General features: G+C 38.9%; 1 protein-coding gene across 1 annotated transcript in view; it reads left to right on the top strand.

The window, feature by feature from the left end:
• Positions 1-23,573, top strand: part of SEMA5A (semaphorin 5A) — a 366,908-nt gene that overhangs the window by 309,835 nt on the left and 33,500 nt on the right. The window contains 1 exon segment of the mRNA XM_001519071.3: positions 6,822-6,969. Coding sequence (XP_001519121.2) covers positions 6,822-6,969 — 148 coding nt within the window.

Here is a 23,573-nt window from a genome sequence, read left to right as displayed (position 1 = left end):
AAGTTAAGTGATTTGTCCAGGGTCACACAAAGGCAAATGTCAGTGCTGGGATTGGACCCAGGTCCTTCCTACTCCCAGACCTGTGCTTTTTCCACTAGGCCATGCTGCTTCTCTAATTGTAATTGCTACTACGATGAAATTGGGTAAAAGTCCATCAGGGTTAAAAGAGCTCCTAACCAGATATCTTCATTCTGCAATCTGAAGGAACTGGATTACTGACAAAACCATGTGTACATACATTTGACATCATCAATTCTGAGGAGGTGGTAGTTGGCCAAAGTTGTTCTCATCGTCCAAGAAGGTTTGATATCCTGATCCTGGGAGTTTAGTTTTCTTGACAAAACCACCAAGTTGGGATCCATCATTTTCAAAAGAGTAATAATGCAAAATGTAAGAATATCATGTACAGGTAGTGTCTTTAAGTCCTTCGGGGCATTAGTTCTACCCTCCCTTCTACGTTGATTATGCATTTGGCTGTGTGTAAACATTTTGATATCCATTCCAGCTCCACGACACTAAGGTGCATGTCCCTTATACTGTACTGTTTCCCTCTGGACTCTAAGTTCCTTGTGGGTAGGGATAATGTCTACCAACTCTATTGTACTTTCCCAAGTGCTTAGTACCCTGCCTTGCATACAGTAAATATCATTGATTGATTGATCTGTTAGAACCACTGACCTATCAATTAATAACCACGGTGTAGTCTGGTGCTCCGAAGTTAATTGCCTCACATATTATTCAGCCAATCTCTGGGAGAGCTCTAGGAAGGTTCTAGCATAAGTACAGAAATAGAAAACATTGCCGGGGCCACAGAATACTTGAATATAAAGGGGAGTTTCTCACGGAATCCTTTAGAATATCGTGAGAACCTCCAATAACATAAACAAACTAGAGAACTGTATATATTACCAGAAAAGATATAACAACAGTCATGATAACTGTAGCATTCTTCCATTTACCAATCAGAACTCATCAAATTGTTATTTAAAAATACAATTGCATGTCCTTGATCATTTCCTGGGAAGATAGGGATTTCATGAGATTTGAAAGAGTTCGCCATAGTAAAGAAATAAAACATTATTTATTAAGTGTCTCCTGCTCTAGGGAGAGTGCTAGCCATCCAAAAAACATATGGTTTCTGCATAATAAGAGTTTAGCATATTAAGAAAATCTTGGTGACGACTAACCCAGGAAGTGATTACCGTGTGCAGGAGAAATGTTAACAGTGGTGGGTTATAGTATATAAAACAATGCAGAAGGTAACGGAATCCTCTAATTTTTCTCTCTCTCAGACACACACACACAAACACACACACTCCCTATGAACAGTTAAATGTACAATAAATTAAAATGTGAATTTTTCAGTACATTGTAAAATAAGCCTAGGAAATTCATTGCTTGAGGATATTGCTGTGGCAACATGACCAGGCGATCCCCCCAGAATGATTAGACATTAATACATATGACTGGGGAAAAAGTGGAGGAAAAGAAGAGGCAGGCGAATGCAATTATAGGATCTCCCATATCACCAGAAGGTAACTTTTTTTTTTGACAGTAATGCTGTCAGGGTTCCCAGACTAAATACTATCCATTCCCACCACTGTATATGACTAAGAATAGATTCTGCCGTCCTACTAGTTAGTTCAGACATGAGAAGATTTGCTCAGGAGCATATGTTAGTTTTCAACAGGATTCAAAGAAATGTCTCATAGTGCAGCAGCCTAGGATTTGGAACTTTAAAGGGATTTTGCATCAGGTACAGGATACTGGATTGAATGTGACCTCAGTATTTTCCGAGGTGATGATTCCCATTGGATAGTTAAATGGAGATTCCTGAAAGCGAGTTCCATAGGCCAGCATCTATATTATTTCCTTCTGTTTTAAGTTTGGTCTCGATCTCTCCTTCCATCTCTGTCTCTCTGTCTCTCTGTCACTCCCTTCTGACCTCGTCCACTACTAGAGGCAGGGCAATTTCAGAGGGTAAGTGTGTCACAGATCGGCTTCTTGGCTTGCTTTGCAGACTTTTTATAAAATTCAGGCTCTCCATATCCTGAAGAGAAAGAAATTAAAAAGGAGGAAGAGGATAGGGAGAAAAGAATTGCTGGCTACCTTGAAATGCAGCCAAATAGAGGTTTTAATAAACTTGGCTGCACGTGCCTATGTTAGAGTACAGTTCTTAGGTTCACCTCTGGAATAGATCTTTAACTACAAAAATATACTTAGTGTTCTCAGAGCTTGGCTGGTTTAGCAAAGTAGGGCAGTGCTTACAGGCTGCCATTATTATTCCTAGAGGGAAAAATGCAATCTCAGTGCCTCCGATGAATGTGTTTTATTAAAAGTTAAGCAGATTATATAGAAACTTTTGTGGGGTTTTTTAATACTTCAGATACAACTGACGATGGTGAAAATGAATACTGTTTGGGGAGCCTGTGATTTCTATACTAGGTTACATAGACAACACGTGCCTTTGGTTATGTTTCTCTGCCTTGTTTCAGAGAGAGAGATGAGAAATATCTTTGTGAAACAGAACTTGACACGAACACTGATACCTTAATTATAAGCAACGTTATTTAACATGGAATCTTAGAGCTGAAAGGGATGTGAGGAAAGGGGTCCGGAGTTCCATGCGTAGTGGATAGAACACAGGCCTGGGAGTCATAAGGTTATGAGTTCTAATCCCGGAACTGCCACTTTCCTGCAGTGTGACCTTGGGCAAGTCATTTGCTTCTCTGTGCCTAAATTCTCTGTGCCTAAATTTCATCTGTAAAATGTGGATTTGCAGACTGGAGCTCCACATGTGACAGGGACTGTATCCAACCCAATTTGCTTATATCCACCCCAGCGTTTAGTATAGTGTCTGGCACATAGTAAGTGCTTAACAAATGCCTTTATCATCATCATTATTATTATTTATTATTATTATTATTATTTTCCATTCTTGTCTCAACTGTTTGGCACAAAAGTTCTTCTTTAATGTCACACCCAAACCTCCTTTTGTATCCTTTATTTTGTTATGTTCTCTGGGGGCTAATAGAACAACGGGTCTTCTTTTCTTCTTATTCCCGCCATATTTTAAAGAAATATTCTTGATTGTCCAAGCTTGACTTCACTGTTACTGCCCTCCCCCTGGTTCTCCTCCTATCTTCTCTGGGGTACTCCTTTCCAGTCCCTTTTGCTCTTTCCCATTCTGCCCCCGATCTCCTAATCATGGGTGGGCCCTCAAGGCTCAGTTCTGGGTCCCCTTCTGTTGTCCATCTACATCCACACCCTTGGAGAAATCAATCACTCCCCACAGCTTCAACTATCATCTCTAAGCAGGTGATTCCCAAACCTACCTCTCCAGTACCAATCTGTCTGCTGCTCTGCAGTCCCATCTCTGCATGGATAATAATGTTGGTATTTGTTAAGCGCTTACTATGTCCTGTATACACCTCAAACTTAATATGTCCCCCCCCCCCAAATTGGTGATATTTATTAAGTGCTTACCATGTGCCAGGCACTGTTCTAAATGCTGGGGTAGATATAGGGTAATCAGGACACAGTCCCACAGAGGGCTCCCAGTCTTAATTCCCATTTTACAGATGAAGTAACTAAAGCACAGAGGAGTGAAGTGACTTGCCCTAGGTCACACAGGAGACAAGTGGCAGAACTAAAACCCAGGTCCTTCTGACTCCCAGGCCTGTCATTATTCACTAGGCCATGGCTGCCTTCCAAAGCAGAACTCCTCATCTTCTCACCAAAACCCTGTCCTCCCCCTGACTTCCCAACATATTGATAACACCAACCAGCCCCATATCTCACAAGCCTGCAACTCATTGTCTTTCAATCAACCCACATGTTCAGGTCTGTCAGGAATCCTTCAGGTCTAAGTTCAAACCTCTTTAGGATCCTCCCTTACTCTCCAAACTGCTACTAAACTTATCCAATATTATCCTATCCCACCTTGACTACTACATTGGCCTTCTTGCTGACCTTCATGCATCTTATTCTACCCTCTCCAGTCATTCATTCAATAGTATTATTGAGCGCTTACTATATATACAGAGCACTGTGTGCAGTCATGCTTCACTCTGCTGCCCAAGTCATTTTCCTAAAAAACTTTTAATCCATATCTCCTATTCCTCAAAATCATCCAATGACTGCTCTCTGTCTCTGCAACAAATAGAAACTCCTCCCCATCGGCTTTAAGGCTCTTGATTCACTAGCCCCCATTCCACCTACCTTAACTGATCTTCCCCTCCAATCCAAACCTAACACATTATTGCTCTTCTGCTACCAAGCTGCTCATGTACCTCAATCTCGCCAATCTTGCTGCTGAACCATGCCCACATCCACTGTTCTCACCACATGTCTCCACTTTCAGAGCCCTACTAAAATCACACTTCCTAAAAAGTCCCTCTCTGACTTCGATCTTTACGGCCTTAAGCACTTGATAGTCACACTGTCCCCATTCCCGTAGCACTTAAATTACATGTGTCTATACTCTACCATTCTTCATTTCTTCATTGGCAATTATTTTCAAGCTGTATTCCCTCTAGATTTTTGAGCTTTTGTGGGCAGAGGATATGTCTACCCAACTGTACTCTCTTCCAAGCACCTAGTAAGTTCTCAGAATGCAGGAGCTTAATAAATACCATGAATTTATTGATTGTCAAACGCGGTACCCTCTGTAATAAGTTTCTGGTTTAATGTAGCCTTCTTGAATATTGTTGCCATGAATACGCTCACTCTTACCATTTACTCAAGTAAGTATGGTATTTTCCATAATAGAACAAATTAGCTGATTCAAGAATCTTAACAGACTTTTGACTAAATTATTAACCTATGTAGCTTTGGAAAAATGAATATTCATGAATGAGTACACTGTTCAATTTATTTGCAAAACTCCTTCATCAACTCTAGTACTGTATCTTCGAAGAATGTTATTTCTGTTTTGCATTATCATAACCCTGGTATTTATGGGGTGCATACACCATGCAAACATTGTCTTCAGTGCTTGAGGATGCATAGAACAAGTATAAATTGTAATCTGTGGAGGAGCCCTGCAAGCTACTGGAGAGAACAAGCTGTCATAAATAGATAAATGAATGTACCCTAGTTAAAAGAGTGTAACAACAAAGTAAATAACAAATAGGTTCAGGTTCAAGCTTTTAGGTGCTGAAATGGTTGAAAGAGTATCACAGCTGGCGATAATCAGGGAATACATCATGGAGGAAGTGGATTTTAAGAAAGACATAGGAGGGGAGATATCCGGTTTAGTGACGTTTCTATGTGGGCGGCAGAAAAAAGGTATGAGCAATGGGCTAGAGGAGAAATTTGAAGATTTTTTCCACTTAAAACCTCAAATGTTATCTATCAACCCAGGGGATACTCTGCCTCAGAGTCTGGAACAGTGGTGTGTGGCTCTGGAAAAGTTATGTCTGCAGAGCATAGTCCTTTAGTGTTAGATTGGTAATCCATGCAGATTCAAGCCAGTAAATAATTTTCTTTTGGAAAAATCCCTTCACAAACTATGCTACAATTCAACACAAAATGAAAGGGAGAATTGGCTATTATCTGGTTAATTGGTTCCATAGAGTCAGCCAAATTGAATAATTGAAATTGAAAAATTCAGACCTCCAAATGGATGCTTTTTGTGCTGCTTGGAGAGAGCCTACCTGTGCCAGGTTGAAAATTCAACTGATGGCTTGATGTCTTGTGCTTTCTACAGGACATGGGAGGGACTGGAGGGGAAAGGGAAGCAGCTCACTGGGAATTGAGGAATCTGGCTTAATCTTAACAGATAGATGGATGGATGATACACTGTTGATTTTATATAACCTTTACATCTCATAAAAGCTTTACTCTGCACTTTTTATAGTATTACATTTAATTTGACACTGAGTATCTTCACCTGAATGGGCCAGAGTTTGCAGAATGGCTGACACTTTAAGCCCTAGTTTTATAATCAAATATCAAAATTAAATTGATATATGAGTCATCAGTTTCAGCATAATGATTAGGGTAATTTATGAAGAAAGGCAAAGGAGAATGTGCGGATTCAGTGAGTGAATCCCAGGTAAAGAACCAGGGAAGTTGCAATGCCTTGTTTATTCATTGTCTTCAGGTTAGGAAGTCAAGGAATTATAGTGTTGAGACAAAATAGTCTTGTTTCTGAGATAGACACATGATACTCTAAGGTTGTTGTGAGGTTGTTTGGCAGCCAAATGAGGAATTTTAACTAGTTTAAAACGAGCAGGAACATGCTTTTAGAGATTAAAACAATAACCTCACCAAAATGTAGTTTGGGGCTTATACCAAGCATCCTGTTTTATTCTTTCTTTTACCTATGAAGTGCATGTACTGGGGCAGTGGGAGGAAAAAAAAAAAAAGGCAGTTTTTCCAACAAAAGGAGGAGGGCTGAATTAAAGCTAAGGATCCATCATCAGCTGTATATTTCCATCACTTTTACAAGTTAAAAAATGAACAGATATCCAGATAGACATTTTTCTTTATATTTCCTCTGCAGAACTGTTTGTATTTGAAGACTTTTTTTTTTTCTCTTACTTGGCTGCATAGGAAGATCAATCCTACATTGTGAGTTCAGCGTTTTCTTCATTGTCTACTCCATATTACCTTGTCTCCTGTGAACGCACAGCATGGCAAATGCTTCATCCGCCTCTTTAAACGTGCAACCACTCAAAATATTGGAAAACTCCCCCTCCCAAGTGTAGAGCATTTCCATGTGTTCAACATCTGGCCTGGCAATGGAAAATGTAGAGGTCAGTGGCCTTTCGCTGCACTAACCAGTTTCCTTTTCCTCTTGGCTTCCTTTGTCACAGATACTGTAATGAGCATTTGCTGTGCCCCCCTCATATGTTTTGGACGGGCTGGGGTCCGTGGGAACGTTGCACAGCACAGTGTGGGGGCGGGATTCAAGCTCGTCGCAGGACCTGTGAGAACGGCCCCGACTGCCCTGGCTGTAACGTGGTGAGTAGCCTACACTCTCTCCTCACAACAGGAGAGTCACATCTCAGTCGTTCACAAATGGGAACTGTTTGCGCTAAGAAGACATTCTTCATTTCATGAGCAAATATTTTTATTTATTATTATCATTGTGTTTAAGCGCTAACTGTGTGGCAAGCATTGTTCCAAGTGCTGGAGTAAACACGTGTTAATGAGGAAGGACACAGTCCCTGTCCCACATATTGAAGAAGATGATACAGTTGGGTTGGATTACCAAGGTTTTCCAGAATTATTCTTGACAAATACATTCCAGGTGCCTTTCTATTCAGACTTCTGAGAGAAGAGAAAAATTGAGTGCATTTTTTTTTCCAGCCCACACACTGAGGTTTGGGAGAATGGTGGGTTTCAGGAGAATAGTGAGATTATTGGCATACTGGATTTAAACCCTGAACCAGGGGAAAGTCTTTGGTCTTTCTGAGGTTTGTCTAAATCTATAGAGGTTTTGTTAGAAAATTTTGGTGCCAATGAACAGCAAATTCAAAGAAATTTATGGCTTTGTTTTTCCTCTATCATGGTTGGTATGTGTTTCTTTTCATATTGTAGATCCAGGAATGAAATAGCATGTCTGCAAGTAGTTTGCCTGCTTTCAAAGGTTCTTTTCTGTTCACTTTAGCAGAGCTAGAAGTAACCAAACAGATTTAAGGCCTTTTGGTATTTCAAAATATTTGTCTTTCAGTGGTGGTGTACACAAAGGGAAAATGTATGGTTGTGATTCTGTGTTTAAACATTGGTGAGTTTAGAAAATTAAACAAGAGTGGAATCTGGAATTTTCCATATAGGCCTTTCCTGTTAATAGTATATTCACACTACTTGGACCCTACAATCAAGCGGTAATTTTGTGTTTTCTCATTAGATGCCATTGGTCCAAACGAAGAATGACATGTTACAGGTAGCCTTGGGAAAGTTGGAGAGAAAAATATTTAAGGCGCTTTCCAGATACTCCACCTGAGCAGTGTGATTTTTTTTTCCTTTTGGGGATTTCTCCTCCTCCTATAACGGTTTCAGAAGGGAGCTGGTGGTATTTGTGAGTTGCGTTTAGGTTAGGGGTGAGTGTAAAAGCGCACGCGCACACACACACACACACTCTCTCTCTCTCTCTCTCTCTCTCTCTCTCTCTGTTGAATAGGTCTTGAAAGCCAAGTACAGCTGGACAGGGCTCATTCTTTCAGATTGGGTTGCAAGTGATTGAGTTATGTGGGCTGATGTTTTGCCCAGCTTTTGCTGGGCTCTTCGGGATAACTCTCACTACTGCACCGTCTTGAAACTGTCTGGGGAACTTTTGACAAATGTTGAACACAGCACTCTCAACAAGAAGTAACCCATGGCACACAAAGATATGTACATATGTGTTTTCTGACATACGCTCATCCTATTTGCTTTGCACACAGTAAGCACTCAATAAATACCATTGAGTGAATGAATGAACTAATCTTGAATCAATCCAGTTCAGCATTTATTAGCCAGTGTTTTAAAAAATCCTAACTGAAAGTCCTGATTTGCTGCTATAATTTTCTGTATTTTTCTGTATTTGAACTAGCTAAAATAATAATCCTCCATTGAAAGATCACTGATAGTTTAATCAGTTGTAGAAATTGACTTCTTGACTTTCACCTGGGAATCCTCTCATTAATATATCCCATCCCGAGGTCACATAGCAGCATGTGTCTGCTGTGTGACCTTGGGGAAGTCACTTAACTTCTTTGTGCCTCAGTTACCTCATCTGTAAAATGGGGATTGAAACTGTGAACACAATGTGGGACAGAGATTGTGTCCAACCTCATATTTACTCCAGCTCTTAGCACAGTGCCTGGGATATAGTAAGCATCTAAGCACTTAACAAATGCCACTGTTATTATTATTATTATTAGGAAAATATAAGTAGAATATTAGGAAGAATAAGTAGAATGGGATTTTTGTTTTTGCTAGAATTTCTCTCATTATAATTATTTTGCCTGGATTTCTCCTCTCTTAAATATCTCTCCTCTTTGAGGTTCCATGAGCACAGGATATTCTCTTTCCAGATTTAATTCACTTCTTTTATTTTCTCTCCTCTCCAGTCTAACCCCACAGTGTGCCGCATTTACCATCATTAAAAATATAATACAATCCAAGGGTTATTCTGAGTTGTGAAATCAGCTCACTATCAGTAAAGAACTTGGATTTAAATATTTGTCTAAAGTTATGAAGTATCAAAGAAACCAAAGCACTAAAGAATATGCCAAGAAAGCAGAATGTAGTTTTGTGTCAAAGTTTTCTTCTATAACAGCAAATTACAAATAAATACAAATCTGAGTCCCTACTAAGAGAAATAAGTTAAGATTATTTCAAATAGAAAATAATTTTGATGCTTTAAAGATTTGTCCCATTCTGAAATTTCATTCAAAGAGAGAAAACAGATGACCATAGACTGTGATCAACACAGTGAATAAGGTAAATAAATCTCCACAACACAGGCCATCAAAAGTCAAGAAGAAAAACCTTAAAACTCAGACAAAAGGAATCTGTAAGGTTAGTCAAAGTTAGTAAAATGCAGTTAAGAGTGTCTTCTGCCATATTGTTCCATTTTGGTCAAATAAAGAAACAGTCCAATCCTTGCAGTGGAAATTTCAAGTAGATCACAAATTTTAGAATGAAAAAACAAATGCATATGATTTTGAAGACACCTGGCAATTCTGTGGCCAAATTTGATGTCACACAAGACAAATGTTTGAAAATTCCAATTATTCGAATGCTCCCAAACCTTTCCTGAAAAGTGTAATAAATACCATTGATTGATATTGATGGACTAGCTGAAAATGTCCGATTCATTAATTCACGACAGGGCAAATTTTACCAACTCTTACTGGTTAAAAATGAAACTTGAGATCTGGCCCAGATTTGTTGATTTGCATCGTGAATTGTAGATTCTCATGAAGTCCCACTTCCCTTGACTAATAAAGGAATCTTTATTCTAGATAAGCAAAGGGGAGCTCTAACAAGTATTCAGGTCTTTACTAAACGTTATTTGGATACTTTTCTTGCTCAAGAAGCCCGAGAGGAATGATGTTTGCTCTTTGAAAATGGTATTAGTTCGCTACAGAACACGCACATACATGCCTTGTTTACAGTTCAAGAAATGCACTGACACCAGCATTCTGAGGGTGATAAATATCTCACTTTAACATTTCCCTTAACAAAGTGAAAGAATATTTCATGCTTTTAAAGTTGTGTGTTTAAAAAGAAATGCCTTTTGGACTATATTTGAAGAAAAGGACCTTTAGAATGCTATCCATTTCAGTCTTCTCACAATGAATCAAGTTTGCCTGAAGAAAGCAAATTTCTAGATTATTTCAGGACTTAAAAAGTTTTAGGCAATTCAGATGTTATTTTGAGCATTGAAGAAAGGGACTAAACAAAAGAGAATTAGTGCCTTGAAAGAGTTCATTTACCTTCAAAAATTGTGCTATTGACACCATTCCAGTCAATCCATCATGATTCCATGCTGCAACTCTGAGAGGGAGAAAGGGGAAGTAAAATATAAGATATGAGAAATAGACTTGACATGAGCCACCTTAAAGAATCACATGATTAAAATGGAATAAACATATTCTATAATTGCTGTTTCTTACTATTTGTGGAATTTTTAAGTGCTCTCTATGTGCCAGGCACTGGCCCAAGCACTGGGGTGGATACAAGCAGGCACTATATGCCAGGCACTGTACTAAACACTGAAGTAGGTATAAGATAATCAGGTTGGACACAGTTTCCCACATGGGGTTCGCTGTCTTAATCCCCATTTTATAGATGAGACAACTGAGGCACAGAGATGTTAAGTAACTTGCTTAAGTCACAGAACAGACAAGTAGCAGAGTCTGGATTAATAATGTTGGTATTTGTTAAGCGCTTACTATGTGCAGAGCACTGTTCTAAGCGCTGGGATAGACACAGGGGAATCAGGTTGTCCCACGTGGGGCTCACAGTCTTAATCCCCATTTTACAGATGAGGGAACTGAGGCACAGAGAAGTTAAGTGACTTGCCCACAGTCACACAGCTGACAAGTGGCAGAGCTGGGATTAGAAACCAGCCCTCTGAGTCGTAGACCTGTGCTCTTTCTACTAGGCCACACTACTTCTCCAATAAATTTTGGCATATTTAGTATACTTTTCAATTATACAATAAATAGTATGTTTTCAAAGAGTCTGTAAGCATGGATTTCACACAACAACCTACAGTCATAAATCATAGTAATAGGTAATAGTAATTGGATGCAATGGTGTTGTCTGTCTTTAGAAAATTTCGACTAAAGGACAGGAGAGGGGAATCAAATTAAGAGAATTTACTGAAAAGATTGAAACTTTAAAGGATGGGTGTCTATTGTTCACTGATTGCCCAGGTAATCACGTAATTTGGTATTCATATACAATTAACAGTGTCCTTCCCGCCACAGTTGGAAAAACTAATGTGATTTAGTGTTGTCAAGTACATATTGGGAATTTAAGAGTCACTCTTCCAACTATTTCCAACACTTTCCAGTTTCTATTCCTGCACTTCTATTCTCTTTTCTGATTGTTGGCTGTCATCTAACAATGGTTAGAATCCCTGTGTAAGGGAAACAATAGAGTCAAGAGAACAGTTTCAGAATGACTGTGAATTAACAATAATCAATAATTTTACTTGTAATTAGTGGATAGACAAGCATTTCCAAAAAGAGGCTGTACATGAACCAATTACCTAATAACTAAATTTAGGTATCCAATTAAATGTCTGCATTGAATACAGCATTCACAGAGGTAAATAAATGTACATGCCCGGAGGCCTGTCAACACCTTTCTGAGATTCATTTAAGCACAATTTAATGGTAAGTCCTCATTTAATTGCATAGTTGTTACTATTTCCAATACCATGGATCAAACAGATGCAAGCTAATTAAGATCCTCTTTAAAGTAGGTTTGATTATAGTAAGGACAACTTACTAAGAAGCAATTCAGTAAATTCAGCTATTTAGCAGCCTGAAACTTGTCCTTACTCATGCATGGTGCATGGAATTCAAGGTGTTTCTTGTGTGGGGACCTCTGATGAGCCCACCTTTGTCCAGAGCCACTGCAATTCTCCGCCTGTCTCTGTTCCCTCCGGGGGGTGCCCGGCAGATAAGCACTCTCCCTCACCCCTACAACCATTGGCAGCCTGAAGCATCTCCATCTGAAACTGGCTGTACACTCTCCCTCTTCCCCCGCCTAGTTCAGGTATTTCATGAATAGTTCAGGTATTTCATAGGAGTTTCAATTTATTTTTGTCAGATTATTTTTGTCAGAATAGTTTTGGCTCTAAAAATTGGAAACTCCTCAAGAAGTTACCAAAATACATTACTATAAAATAAATTACATTTTCAAAATCCTCATAATCAATTAGTCATATTTCTTAAGGACTTACTCTGTGTAGAGGCCCGTGTTAAGTGCTTGGGTGAGTACAATACAATCGACTTAATGGACACTATTCTTCCCCCAAAGAGCTTACTTACAGTTATAAGATTCTTAAACTTCATCCTGTAACATACATTCCATGTATCCTGTGACTTGAGGCCAGAGTTTCTAATTAGTCTTTACCCAGTTTTTTAGGTTTGTTAGAATATAGTTGATTCAATTAAACTCGAGCTCCATAGAAGGATGAAAAGATAATACGAAGCAGTTTGGTTTCATCTTCCTATTATTGATAGAACAGAAGTCAATGTAAGAATGTGGCAAGCATAGACAGTAAACATTACTGTCTTTTTTTTTGCTGAAGTAATTTAATGATACTCAAAAGAATCACAAATACATCAGCACACTTAAAATCTTAAACTACAGGAAAATAATATTCATGTTCTTTAAAGCTGCACGATAAATAATTTTAAAGAATGCATTTCCTTGATGAAGAGCAGACCCAAAATCTGAACCTTTTCACACTGACCCTAAGTTCTTGTTTCCTGATTGCGTGTGATTGAAATGTAGGTGATAAACTCCCCTTTCCTGCTTGTGGGGATGAAACTATGAGAAATAACCAAGCAGCTTGACTTGACTGTATTTTCGTTTACCAAAGCTCTGTTGATTCTCAAAGCCTCTGTGTCCTTCATTTGGACTTCAGTAGCTTGAGAGATGGGTGATTCTCATACCAGTAATTTGTGCTGTCACAGTTATAACTTCACCCTCACAGAGATTGTTGAAGTGTGCAAGATTGATTCGTTAGCCAGGCTAATTGGCTGCAGTCCTTAGCCATCAGAGTGCAATTCCATGGAACCAAGTTCAAATTTATGGCATTTATCTGCTGCTCTGTCTCTCACTTTCACTTATTCACAGAGCATCTGAGGGAGTCTTCATTTATTTGTCTGAAAGGATTTCGTTATTCATGGGAAATAATTTCAGGCATTCATTTCCCTCCTTTTACTGCATCAGGTTGGGGACCACCTTTTTCAGTAGTCCTGGCACCATTTATTTATGTGGCTATTATGAAGATCTATTTCTCTTCCAACAATGATGGAATCACTTCCTCCTGAGTTCAGTTTTCAACATAAAGAGGCTTGAAACACATCCCTCTCATGAAGGATGCCTAGTTATTCAAGTTCTCCTGCGTCCAGATAAAACAGTAGAAAGGGCAAAGATTACCACCATTTGATAATAAAAAGAAATGTGATAGTATAGCTGGCTAGTTTTATTCGAAGGAAAAAATGGGGTTTGTGAATTTAGGCTTACTGGGTTTTAGTTCCTCGTGGGTTCATTTCATTGGAAAAACTAGGATGAGTGTAGTCTTGCGGAAAAGTAAATAAGATGCTATGTTGTTTAAGTTTTTTTCCTCACCAGGAAATTCTAATCTAGACTACAGGTTAACTGTAAAGCATGCTTTTTAGTTAGTTGCTGATGTTAATGTCTAATAATAACAATTGTTATATTAAGATTTACTATGGGCCGGGCACTGTACTAAGAGCTGAAGTAGATAAAGGATATTAGGTTGGACACAGTTCCTGTCCCACATGAGGCTCACAGTCCTAATCCCCATTTTATAGATGAGGTATCTGAGGCACAGAAAAGTTGTGACTGGCCAAAATCATACAGCAGACAAGTGGAGGAGCTGGGATTAGAACCCAGTTCCTTCTGACCCTCAGCCCATGATCTATCCACCAGGGCACACTGCTTCTCCCCTATTGAACATTTCCCAGCCTTCTTTAAATGATGTACTTGCTCCCCTTCACAGTATCTCTGTGAGATATCTATGATATTCTTATTTTGGGGATGAGGAAACAGAGCAATGAGAGGTTAATTGGGAGGGGAGCAACAGAACAGAACTTTATACTGGATTCATGTTTCAAACACCTGAGCTTTCTCTACTGAGCCATGAAGTCTCTCTCATTTAGAAACTGGAATGTTTTATTATTGACTGTGGCTTTCAGATAAAATTCAGCTTTCCTTTCAACCGTAGTTGAAACTATACAGTATTCCAAGCGAAATATGGAAAACAGTGCCCTGCCAATTTTATCGGTGAGAATGAGTACTTACAAAATTCCATCCTGTCTAAATTTGTTCCTGCTGTAAAATCCATCACTCAAGGATAAGGCTGACAAATCAAAGGCATGATGGAGCCATGAGGAGGTACAGTATCTGAAGTCGCTAAAGGCCTGGTAATATATGTGAGAGTGTCAGCCCACCAAACAGTGGCAGGAAGTTACTGGAGAGAAGTCAACGAAGCCATTTGGTTCATAGCTGGATATCTTCCTCTTTCACCACCCCCCATGCCTGACCTCTACTGTGCTGGCTCTCTCTTTTCACAGTTTCCCCCAAAGCCATTGCCATAATTTCAATGGGTTCCACTCTGTCAGCCCATGGTGTCTATTTCCACCATCATTCCATCTACGGATTAATTATAGATGATCCTAGTGATGATTATCATCTCACTGAACAGGCTTGGAATTTTCTTTAAATCCCCAACCTGAAAAATGGGGTTTTCCAGTGCTTGTTATGCTGCTGTTGGCTCAGTAGAAAGAACATAGTTCTGGGAAAAAGGGGAGTCGCATTCTGGTCGGTGCCTGTTGGTGCTGCCGCGTAAGTAGTGACGGTTTCCATCTGAAGGGCCACAAGGGCAAGGTCTGCAAGGTGGACAGGCCCAGCAGAAAACCTGAAATATAATGGGTGGCTCCCTATCTTATGTCCCTATGGCACAGAATCAGCCCCTTTTGGGTCACTGGTCACACATGGCACCTTTGCTTCCAACTCTTTGCCTGTATTATAAATTTGCTACATCGTTGCCCCCGTAGGCACTTGAGGAACTCCAAGTCCCAGTGGGAAAATGAATGCCAGGAACAAGGGAATGTGAAGAGCACTGAGCAGATTGCCATCATTTTCACCAATTCTTCATTTGTCTCAGGACAAATGCTCAGCTGCCATTCTGATGGGAATCCCCATTGCTTAACAATAAGCCTGAGACTTTTCTCATTTTAGCACACCACCAGTCAAGAAATTGAATAGATGATGAGACGGTATGTTACATCTCTGCAAGAATTTGCACAAATACTATAAATAAACACTATCGATTGCCTGCTGAAGGTGGAACACTGGACTGGATACTTACAATATTAATAATAAGAATTATGGTTCCTGTTAAGAGCTTACTATGTGCCAGGCACTGTACTAAGCGCTGGGATAGATACAAGCTAATTAGCCCTTGTCCCACATTGGTCTCACAGTCTTAATCCCCATTTTACAGATGAGGCAACTGAGGCACAGAGAAGTGAACTAACTTGCTGAAGGTTCACACAGCAGACAAGTGGTGGAGCTGGGATTAGAACCCAGATACTTCTGACTCCCAGGCCCGTGCTCTATCCACTAGACCACAGTGCTTCTCTTCACTTGGTAAAGTACAAAAGAGTTTAGAAGACACAGTCCTTGCTCTCCAGATCTTACAATCTACAAGGGGAAAACAGATCCTTAAATCAATTGAAGATTTAGTAAATTGGCAACCATGATAATTTGGCAGAATACATATATCAAAAATCAGGCTTGATTACTTACAATAACAACTAATATAGTCTAGTTAGAAGGCCAAAACAAAGGTTAAGTTTGTAAAATTTAGTATAAGTGATTTCGGTATTTAGTGATGGGTGAAAATGATGGGTGAAAAACAAAATGATATATTGCAGTAATTAGTCATTCAAAGATTGCCTGCAGGACATGTAAATAAATATATAGTTTATGAGACGTGCAATTGAAAACCTGATTTCTGTAAGTAGTAATATCTCATGGGGCATTTCATTTTTACTGGGTGACAATTTCAGGAATAGAGATCTTGTGTTTCCTTTTTTAGTTTTTAAAGATAGACCTTTTCATTTAACATCTTTTCCTTGCCTATAGGTATGGACTGCAACTATTGCAAAGTTAGTGGAAATGAATTGATTTGGGAAGCATAGACTTGTGCACACATTTCCCTTCTTTTTAGGATAAATCCCATGCTAAAAGATTAAAGAAACAGCTTGCTACTAGGCACTGAAGTTTCCAAATGTTATTTAAGAAAGCCATGAAAGTGTTATCAGGTAGAACATTCTATGGTAAATAGCCATCCTTTTAAAAAATAGTTTTATAGCTTAGCCAGAAAACACACTTAACATGACACCAGCACATGTTCTTTAAGATATGGAGGAATGTTCAAAAACAGGGGAGAAAGTTATTTTTAGTTGAGAGCACTGCCTTGCATCTTGAGGTACATAGTGCATGTCTTCCTCTGCCTGCCCTGGCACAGATATTTTCTCTCACAAATGGGGTTTAGCAAAGAATTATTCTCTGGGGGTGATAGGATCCTTGTGCCTTGCTGACTGGAACATATTTCAAAAACACTTCCCTTTGGAGCGTATATGGGAAGCTTTCAGGAAGCAGGCTCTCAATTGCTCTGCTCTCAGTCACAGCCCTAAATGGCAGAATGCCACGTTTTGGCACCAGTGTTATATTGGGACATTGGGAAAATAAGTGAAGGGGAAAACACATTCTCCCAACCATTCCATAATCTACAGAAGAAAGCCTTTTTGGACTTATCTTCCTCCTCTGCAGGGGAAGCCCTCGTCTTTATGATTCTAACGACAGAAATTCATTGGTAGAAATTACTTGAGAAAATCTCTTTTTTCTGTACTAACTAGAACCAACATCCTGTATCAAAACAAACAGTTCTAATATTTTATTGTGTTCAGACCATCAGTTGTGTCCTTTTGTTGACTTTGTAACAGAAATAAAAAGCAATGAGACCACCTAATATATTTTCAGCTAGTGGCCCCAGTTTACTTGAGTTATTCTAGCCTATATCAGACATCTGGTGCCACAGTTACAACAATTAGTATTCTCTCCTTTTTTTTTTTACTTTTTTAATATAAATAAGTAATGCCGATTTGTCAGCCAATACTACCTACTATTTTAATGCTTCATCAAAGCAGGTGGAACATAAATGGCATATTTGTGGTGTGTTCTGATTTCTTCTGATTTGTTTCTTCTCAATTGTGTTTTTTTTTTTGCTTTTGCTGCCATTGTGTACACTCAGGCAGTTTCAGACAACATCTCCTTGATGGCAAACAAATCCTTTGGCAGAAAACTAACTAGTGCATATCATTATAAGGAGAACAGTCTGATTATGTGAAATGGTTCCAACTGTTGTTTTGCAACAACTATGTCTGCTTTGCGCCAGGGAGTTTTCTGGACAAATGACTCTCATCTAGCTGTTGGTTGATCAGGATTCTCCTATGCCTTATCTTCTCTTGTTCTTGTAGACAGATATTACAGGGAGGGAGAAAAACATTTGGGAAAAATAGAACAGAATTAGTAAATTGGTATAGTTTCTCAATCCTAAATTGTACATGAAATAAAAATGATATAGGTGTATAATAGGGAATGGAAAGGAAAGCTTTGGGAGCATATAGTGAATTGTTTGCTCTATAATTTTCATTAGAAAAAGCATCTTAGAGAGTTGGATCAACATGCAGCATCTCAAGCTTAAGGTGGTAGAATTGATCACTTAAATATGTTTGATGCCGTGGGATTTTCAAAGATTCTTCCATTCCTGACATTCATCCTATTTCCACTGGTATTGTGGGTCTTGTCTAATTTTAATTGTTAAAATGTTTCACATTCATTAGTCATTTGACAAGCAACTCTTAATTGATTACAAAGCCAGAAGCAGATATAGGAAAATGCAGGCTATTTGCCCAACACTGAATTATCATGACAGATCCCACGAAATCTTGTTCTGTCCCACTAGTTCTTGGCACTGAAAGAGTTAACTATCTCATCAGTAGTGCCAAGGCACTCATAAACTAGGTGCTGTTTCTGACTTCTTTCCTATGGAAAGGGATGACGAGAGGCTTCTCTGGTCCAGACCATGGCCAGCAATTATAATCTCTCACCGATTGAAGGAGCACCAAAATATTTCTTGAATTGCCCTTTCATTTGCATCATGGTGTTTTAATCCAAGGCTAGGGATCTGAGTGTCTCAGGACTTCTCCTTCAAAAGAAGTGGTGGGTGAGAATGCTGAGGCTAGAATGTGGGCCAGACTGTCTATTCCTTCCCCCGCTGTGGCTGGGGAAAGCTATCTGTAATCAGCAGCCTTCCCACATCGTGTCCTTTGACGTCTTGCATCCACCTAGGTGAAGCGGAACGCTATGCAATACTTTTGTGCAAGCCCTCTCTAAATATCATGAAATTGCTCCACACTGAGCTGTTGAGAAGTGAGTACCCTACGTGGCTTTTGTTTTCAGCGTGATAGCCCATGAGGGCAGCCATGAAAGGAATAGGGAAATCTAGTATAGTCATTCAATCCTTGCACCTGGAGCTGTAACTACGGGCTAGTCTAGTCCCGCCTAAATAGCAACAACAAAGGAAAGGAGAAGTGAGAAGAAATAACCCGATCACATGTGGAAATGACCCACCGATAACTTGAAGAGACTGCTTGTTTTATTCAGCAGTTCCTTCTTGTTGGAAGTATTTTTGTCAGTGGTATTTATTGAGCGCTTAAGGTGGGCAGAGCTTGTATTAAACATTTGGGAGAGTCCATAGAGAGAATAGAAACAATCCCTGCCCTCAGGGAGCTAGAGTATCGGCAGAGGAAGGCCTGATAAGAATTGACATTCAATTCGTTTATTAATATTTAAATTGTTTTAAATGGTTCAGAAAATGATCTTAAGTGAATTGAGATGTTGTCTTGAAGCAGCGTGGCTTAGCAGAAAGAGCATGGGCTTGGGAGTCAGAGGTCGTGGGTTCTAATCCTAGCTCCGACACTTATCAGCTGTGTGACCTTGGGCAAGTCACAACTTCTCTGTGGCTCAGGTACTTCATCTGTAAAATGGGGATTAAGACTGTGAACCCCACGTGGGACAACCCGATTACCTTGTATCCACCCCAGCGCTTAGAACAGTGCTTGGCGCATAGTAAGCACTTAACAAATACCATCGTTATTATTATTTAGAAACACATCCCCATTGTTTCGGGAGAAGGTCTTTTAAAGGCATTTTGTTGGAGAACAAGCTGAGGTCTGTCAGTGTTAGTGAAACCCACCTACTTGATTTTTTCATTGCGTTAGTATAGACTCGTATTTTAAAATTCCACTTGATAACTGTTTGACAGTAAAGGTTGGGGTGAGGGAGAGGAAGGAGACCATACTATTAATTATGCAGAGAGTGTAACGACTGAACTGTGCATAGAATTTAATTTGTTAAATTTCTTTCTTCTGGTACTTGTGTATGCCTGCATATACTCAATGCAGTAGACTGTGTCTCAGGGAATCACTGCATCATGCTGATCATTAATCAGTCAGGATATGCTCAGAATATTGTTGTGCTGTGTGATGGTGCCAGTGAAGTTCTTTGATGAGGATCACAGCCATTTAAAATAGTAAATTAACACTTATACTAGCATAAAGTTTATTTTTTTCACCCTTTTGGAACGTATTCCCTCTAATTGCCATAAAATGTTACAATAAAGTACTCAGGATAGTAGAATCAACTTTTCAGTGAAAAGTTGCTTCCACAATTTCTTTTTTTTTTACTTTGTTACAGTGATTTGAAGGCTGAAGAGTAACAAATGCAGGTTTAGGGTTGCTGAATTCAGCAAAGCCTTAGAGTACAGAATAGTATGAAGGGGCTTCCCAATGGCAGATTGGCAAGTGGATAAATCTGCTCTCATCCTCCTCATTATTATGCTGCTGGCCTCAATTCAATATTTGTTACTGGGAATAATCCTTGATGTATTAATTTCTGAGTGAGTTTATCCTGTCTTAGCAATATTGACTGGAATGAACTTGGGCTTGCGTTTGGTGCTAGTTAATTGGCTTCCCTCTCTGCCTTGTTTTAAAATTGAGTTTGAAGAATTTCTCTACCCAGATGAACAAGCAGTTAGGCTCTTGAGAGTTTTTAAAATAGCACATAACACATTTAAACATTAATCTGAGAAAATATAAACAAATACTTGCAAATTGTCTTTTGCACCCTAGAAGTAACACACCACATGTATAATAGCTGATGTTTTCTTGGCCGTCTCTGGCCCAGTTTTTAAAATGCTTCAAAAATATTTTTTTTCTAGCTTAAGCAATCTGCTTCCAAGTAATTACTATTAACCCTTTGAAATCATCTTACTTGTCACCCATAATTTAGTCTCTTGGGTTGTACCTTTTCTAAGAGCAGGAAAAAAAATCTAATAGGGACTCTTCTAGCGTCATTAAGGGAAAAAATGTAAGGTTCCCAGGAAATAGAAGGTCATTTTTATCAACTTGGGTTAAAGATAAGATCTCCCAGAAGAGAAAAATTCATTCCTTTACCACTAGGCTGTGGCATATTAGTAAGCACTTAATAAATCTCATACTTAATAAATGACCAGACTCCTAAGTGATCATTCTTTTAGAACATTTTATATCTAAAAATCCATTGCACATTTGGCCCTTTAGCCTTCATTTACACATGAGAATATTCTCTCTTGCTTTTTAAATTTGCCATTTAATTAACTTTTGGGATGCTTGGTGGTTGTTCATTACTCTGTGATAGAGATTGATTCTCCCACACATGTTTTCTCTCCAGGTGACTGGCTTATTGTGATGTGTCCTTAGAGATAAATGCTCACCCTTTTTTGCAGTCTGTGACTTCAGTCACCCTCCAACAGAGCTGGCCTGAGTTTTAAAGTTGTTTATGACCCAGCATATGAGGCTGTGCACCTTTCAGTTAAATTTAAACTTTATTTTTCAGTTTTGGGGACAATGTAAATTGGGCACTAATTTCAGTATGTCTATGGTGTCATTTCTGACTTCCTAAAAGTACTCAAATTCAGATCGCGCTTGGCACTAACATCGGCGTTCCTTTAGGACATAGGTCATGTTTGAATTCATGAACAAAAGATATATGCTTTCATCTTATTATAAAAGGAAATCTGAGTTTAATTTTTTAAACATATTCATTTCTTCAACATTTAATTCAACTTTGTAGAGAAGTATAAAAATTTATTGCCCCAGAACATTGTTTTATCACCTCACTTTCACTCAGGCTATAGAGTGTCTCTTTTATGGATAATAAAATGATTAAAGCCAAATGATTTTCTACTGGCTTGTCATGTATTATTACTTGCCCATGGCTCAGGCTTTTTGCAAGGCTAGTTTCATTGGACCATATGTAAATGGAATGGAATTTTAAAGTCATTTCCACCCCCAAATTATCATGTGGGGAGATGTCTTTCCATATGAAAGAAGAATCTATGTATAAAACACAGTTCAGCTTAAACTCACGATAACCTCATCATTAGAAGACAGGTTGGCAATGCCTGGCAGTATAATGCAGGGTAAAGTGATCCTGATTCTAACCCATCAGAAAACAGTCTCCAAATTGCTACTCTACTTTGCCTTGGAGATTTGAATCAAAAAGCAACACCCATTCTACACAAAAGAATTACATTTTCAAGGTTAGTCTGTCTTCAGTTTCATTTGAACTCTAGTCTAAACCATAGGGTGTGGTTTTAAATGATCTATTGAACTCTTGTGATCTTACACAGTTATAATAAGTATTTGGCCTTTCTGTAATTTTAGTGTCATGAGATTAATGCCTAAATGTCACTTAATTATTCTGAATTTCATAAGCACCTGGTACAGAGTACTGTTCCAACTGAGTTTTCAAAAAATGCTACTACTTGTAGTACACCTATGTGGGGATATGCGTGTATATATGTGTAACTGTCCTTTCTTTTAGAAAATGATGCTAAAACCTGCAATAAGATACCTTTTATGTGGCAAGATAAAGCTTCACCTATAATTTGCTGGAATATTATATTATTATTAATAAAGTATTTATTAAGCATTACTAAAGGACAAACACTGTTTTAAGTGCTGAGGTAGATACAAGTTCATCGGTTCAGACACAATCTTTGACCCACATGAGCCTGTCTGTTTAAGTAAGAGGGAAAGCAGGTAAATCCCCATTTAACAAGTGAAGAAACTGAGGCACATAAAAGTTAAGTGACTTGCCCAAAGTCTCACAGAAAGCAATTGGCAGAGCCAGGATCACAATTCAGGTGTACACATGTTCATACATGATTCAAACAGAATCTCCTAGGATCTTATTTATCATCTTGCTCCTTTACCCATCACCTTGTTTATTACCCATTCACAGAGCTCCTAGAAAAGCTATTCTAGAAGCTGCTTCCAGAGAAGCAGCATGGCCTAGTGGATAGAGCATGGGCCTGGGAGTCAGAAGGCCCAGGGTTCTAATCCCGGTTCTGCCATTTGTCTGCTGTGTGACCTTGGGCAAGTCACTTCTCTGGGCCTCAGTCACCTCATCTGTAAAATGGGGATTAAGACTGTGAGCCCCTCAAGGGACATGGACTGTGTCCAACCTGATTTCCTTGTATCCACCCCAGCATTTAGTACAGTGCTTGTCACATAATAAATTAACAAATTAAATGAATAATTTGTTAATGAATAATGAATAATAAATAAAGAATAATAATGAACAAATAAGTTAACAAATGCCATGATTATTATTATTTTAAAAAATTGAACGGGGTACAGAATCAGGAGAAGTCCTCCTTTGTGGAGGCAGGTTGTGATTTACAAGTCTGGGGATTTTAGGGATTCTGTTCATCTACTCACCTCAAATCTGCTTTCAGTAACAGCCTAGATTTTAATTCAGCTATTTTTACAAATCTTTATGGGATGAAACTTGGTAGTGTGTATGACAGATGCATGCATCTTCTTCTTTAGGGAGTTGAGGAAAAGCACTTGATGCTTCTTGGACTCTTGGGACTGTCCCAGGAACATATAATGAAAGTCCTCCAGAGTGTGTTCCTGCAAGCTGACTGATAAAGTCATCATTTGTTGGAAAGGGCTCTGCATGGAAGAAAAACTTTCCTTTATAAATATTTACGAGAAGAGCATTATTCTTTCATTCAAAAAAAAAAAAAGAGCTTTACAGTCCTGAAAACTGATTTCACTTTGGGATAAATGTATTATAGGAAACCTAAAGATTTAAACCATCCCTCTCCACTAGAAAAATACTTGATCTGCTGATGCTACCCTGGTTCCTCGCCTTGTAGCAGTAGGAAGGGTAGAAAGTGTGGG

The sequence above is a fragment of the Ornithorhynchus anatinus genome, chromosome X3, assembly GCF_004115215.2.
Source record: "Ornithorhynchus anatinus isolate Pmale09 chromosome X3, mOrnAna1.pri.v4, whole genome shotgun sequence".
NCBI lineage: Eukaryota > Metazoa > Chordata > Mammalia > Monotremata > Ornithorhynchidae > Ornithorhynchus > Ornithorhynchus anatinus.
Note: the sequence above shows the minus strand (reverse complement) of the source record. Positions and strands in the feature narration are given on the sequence as shown.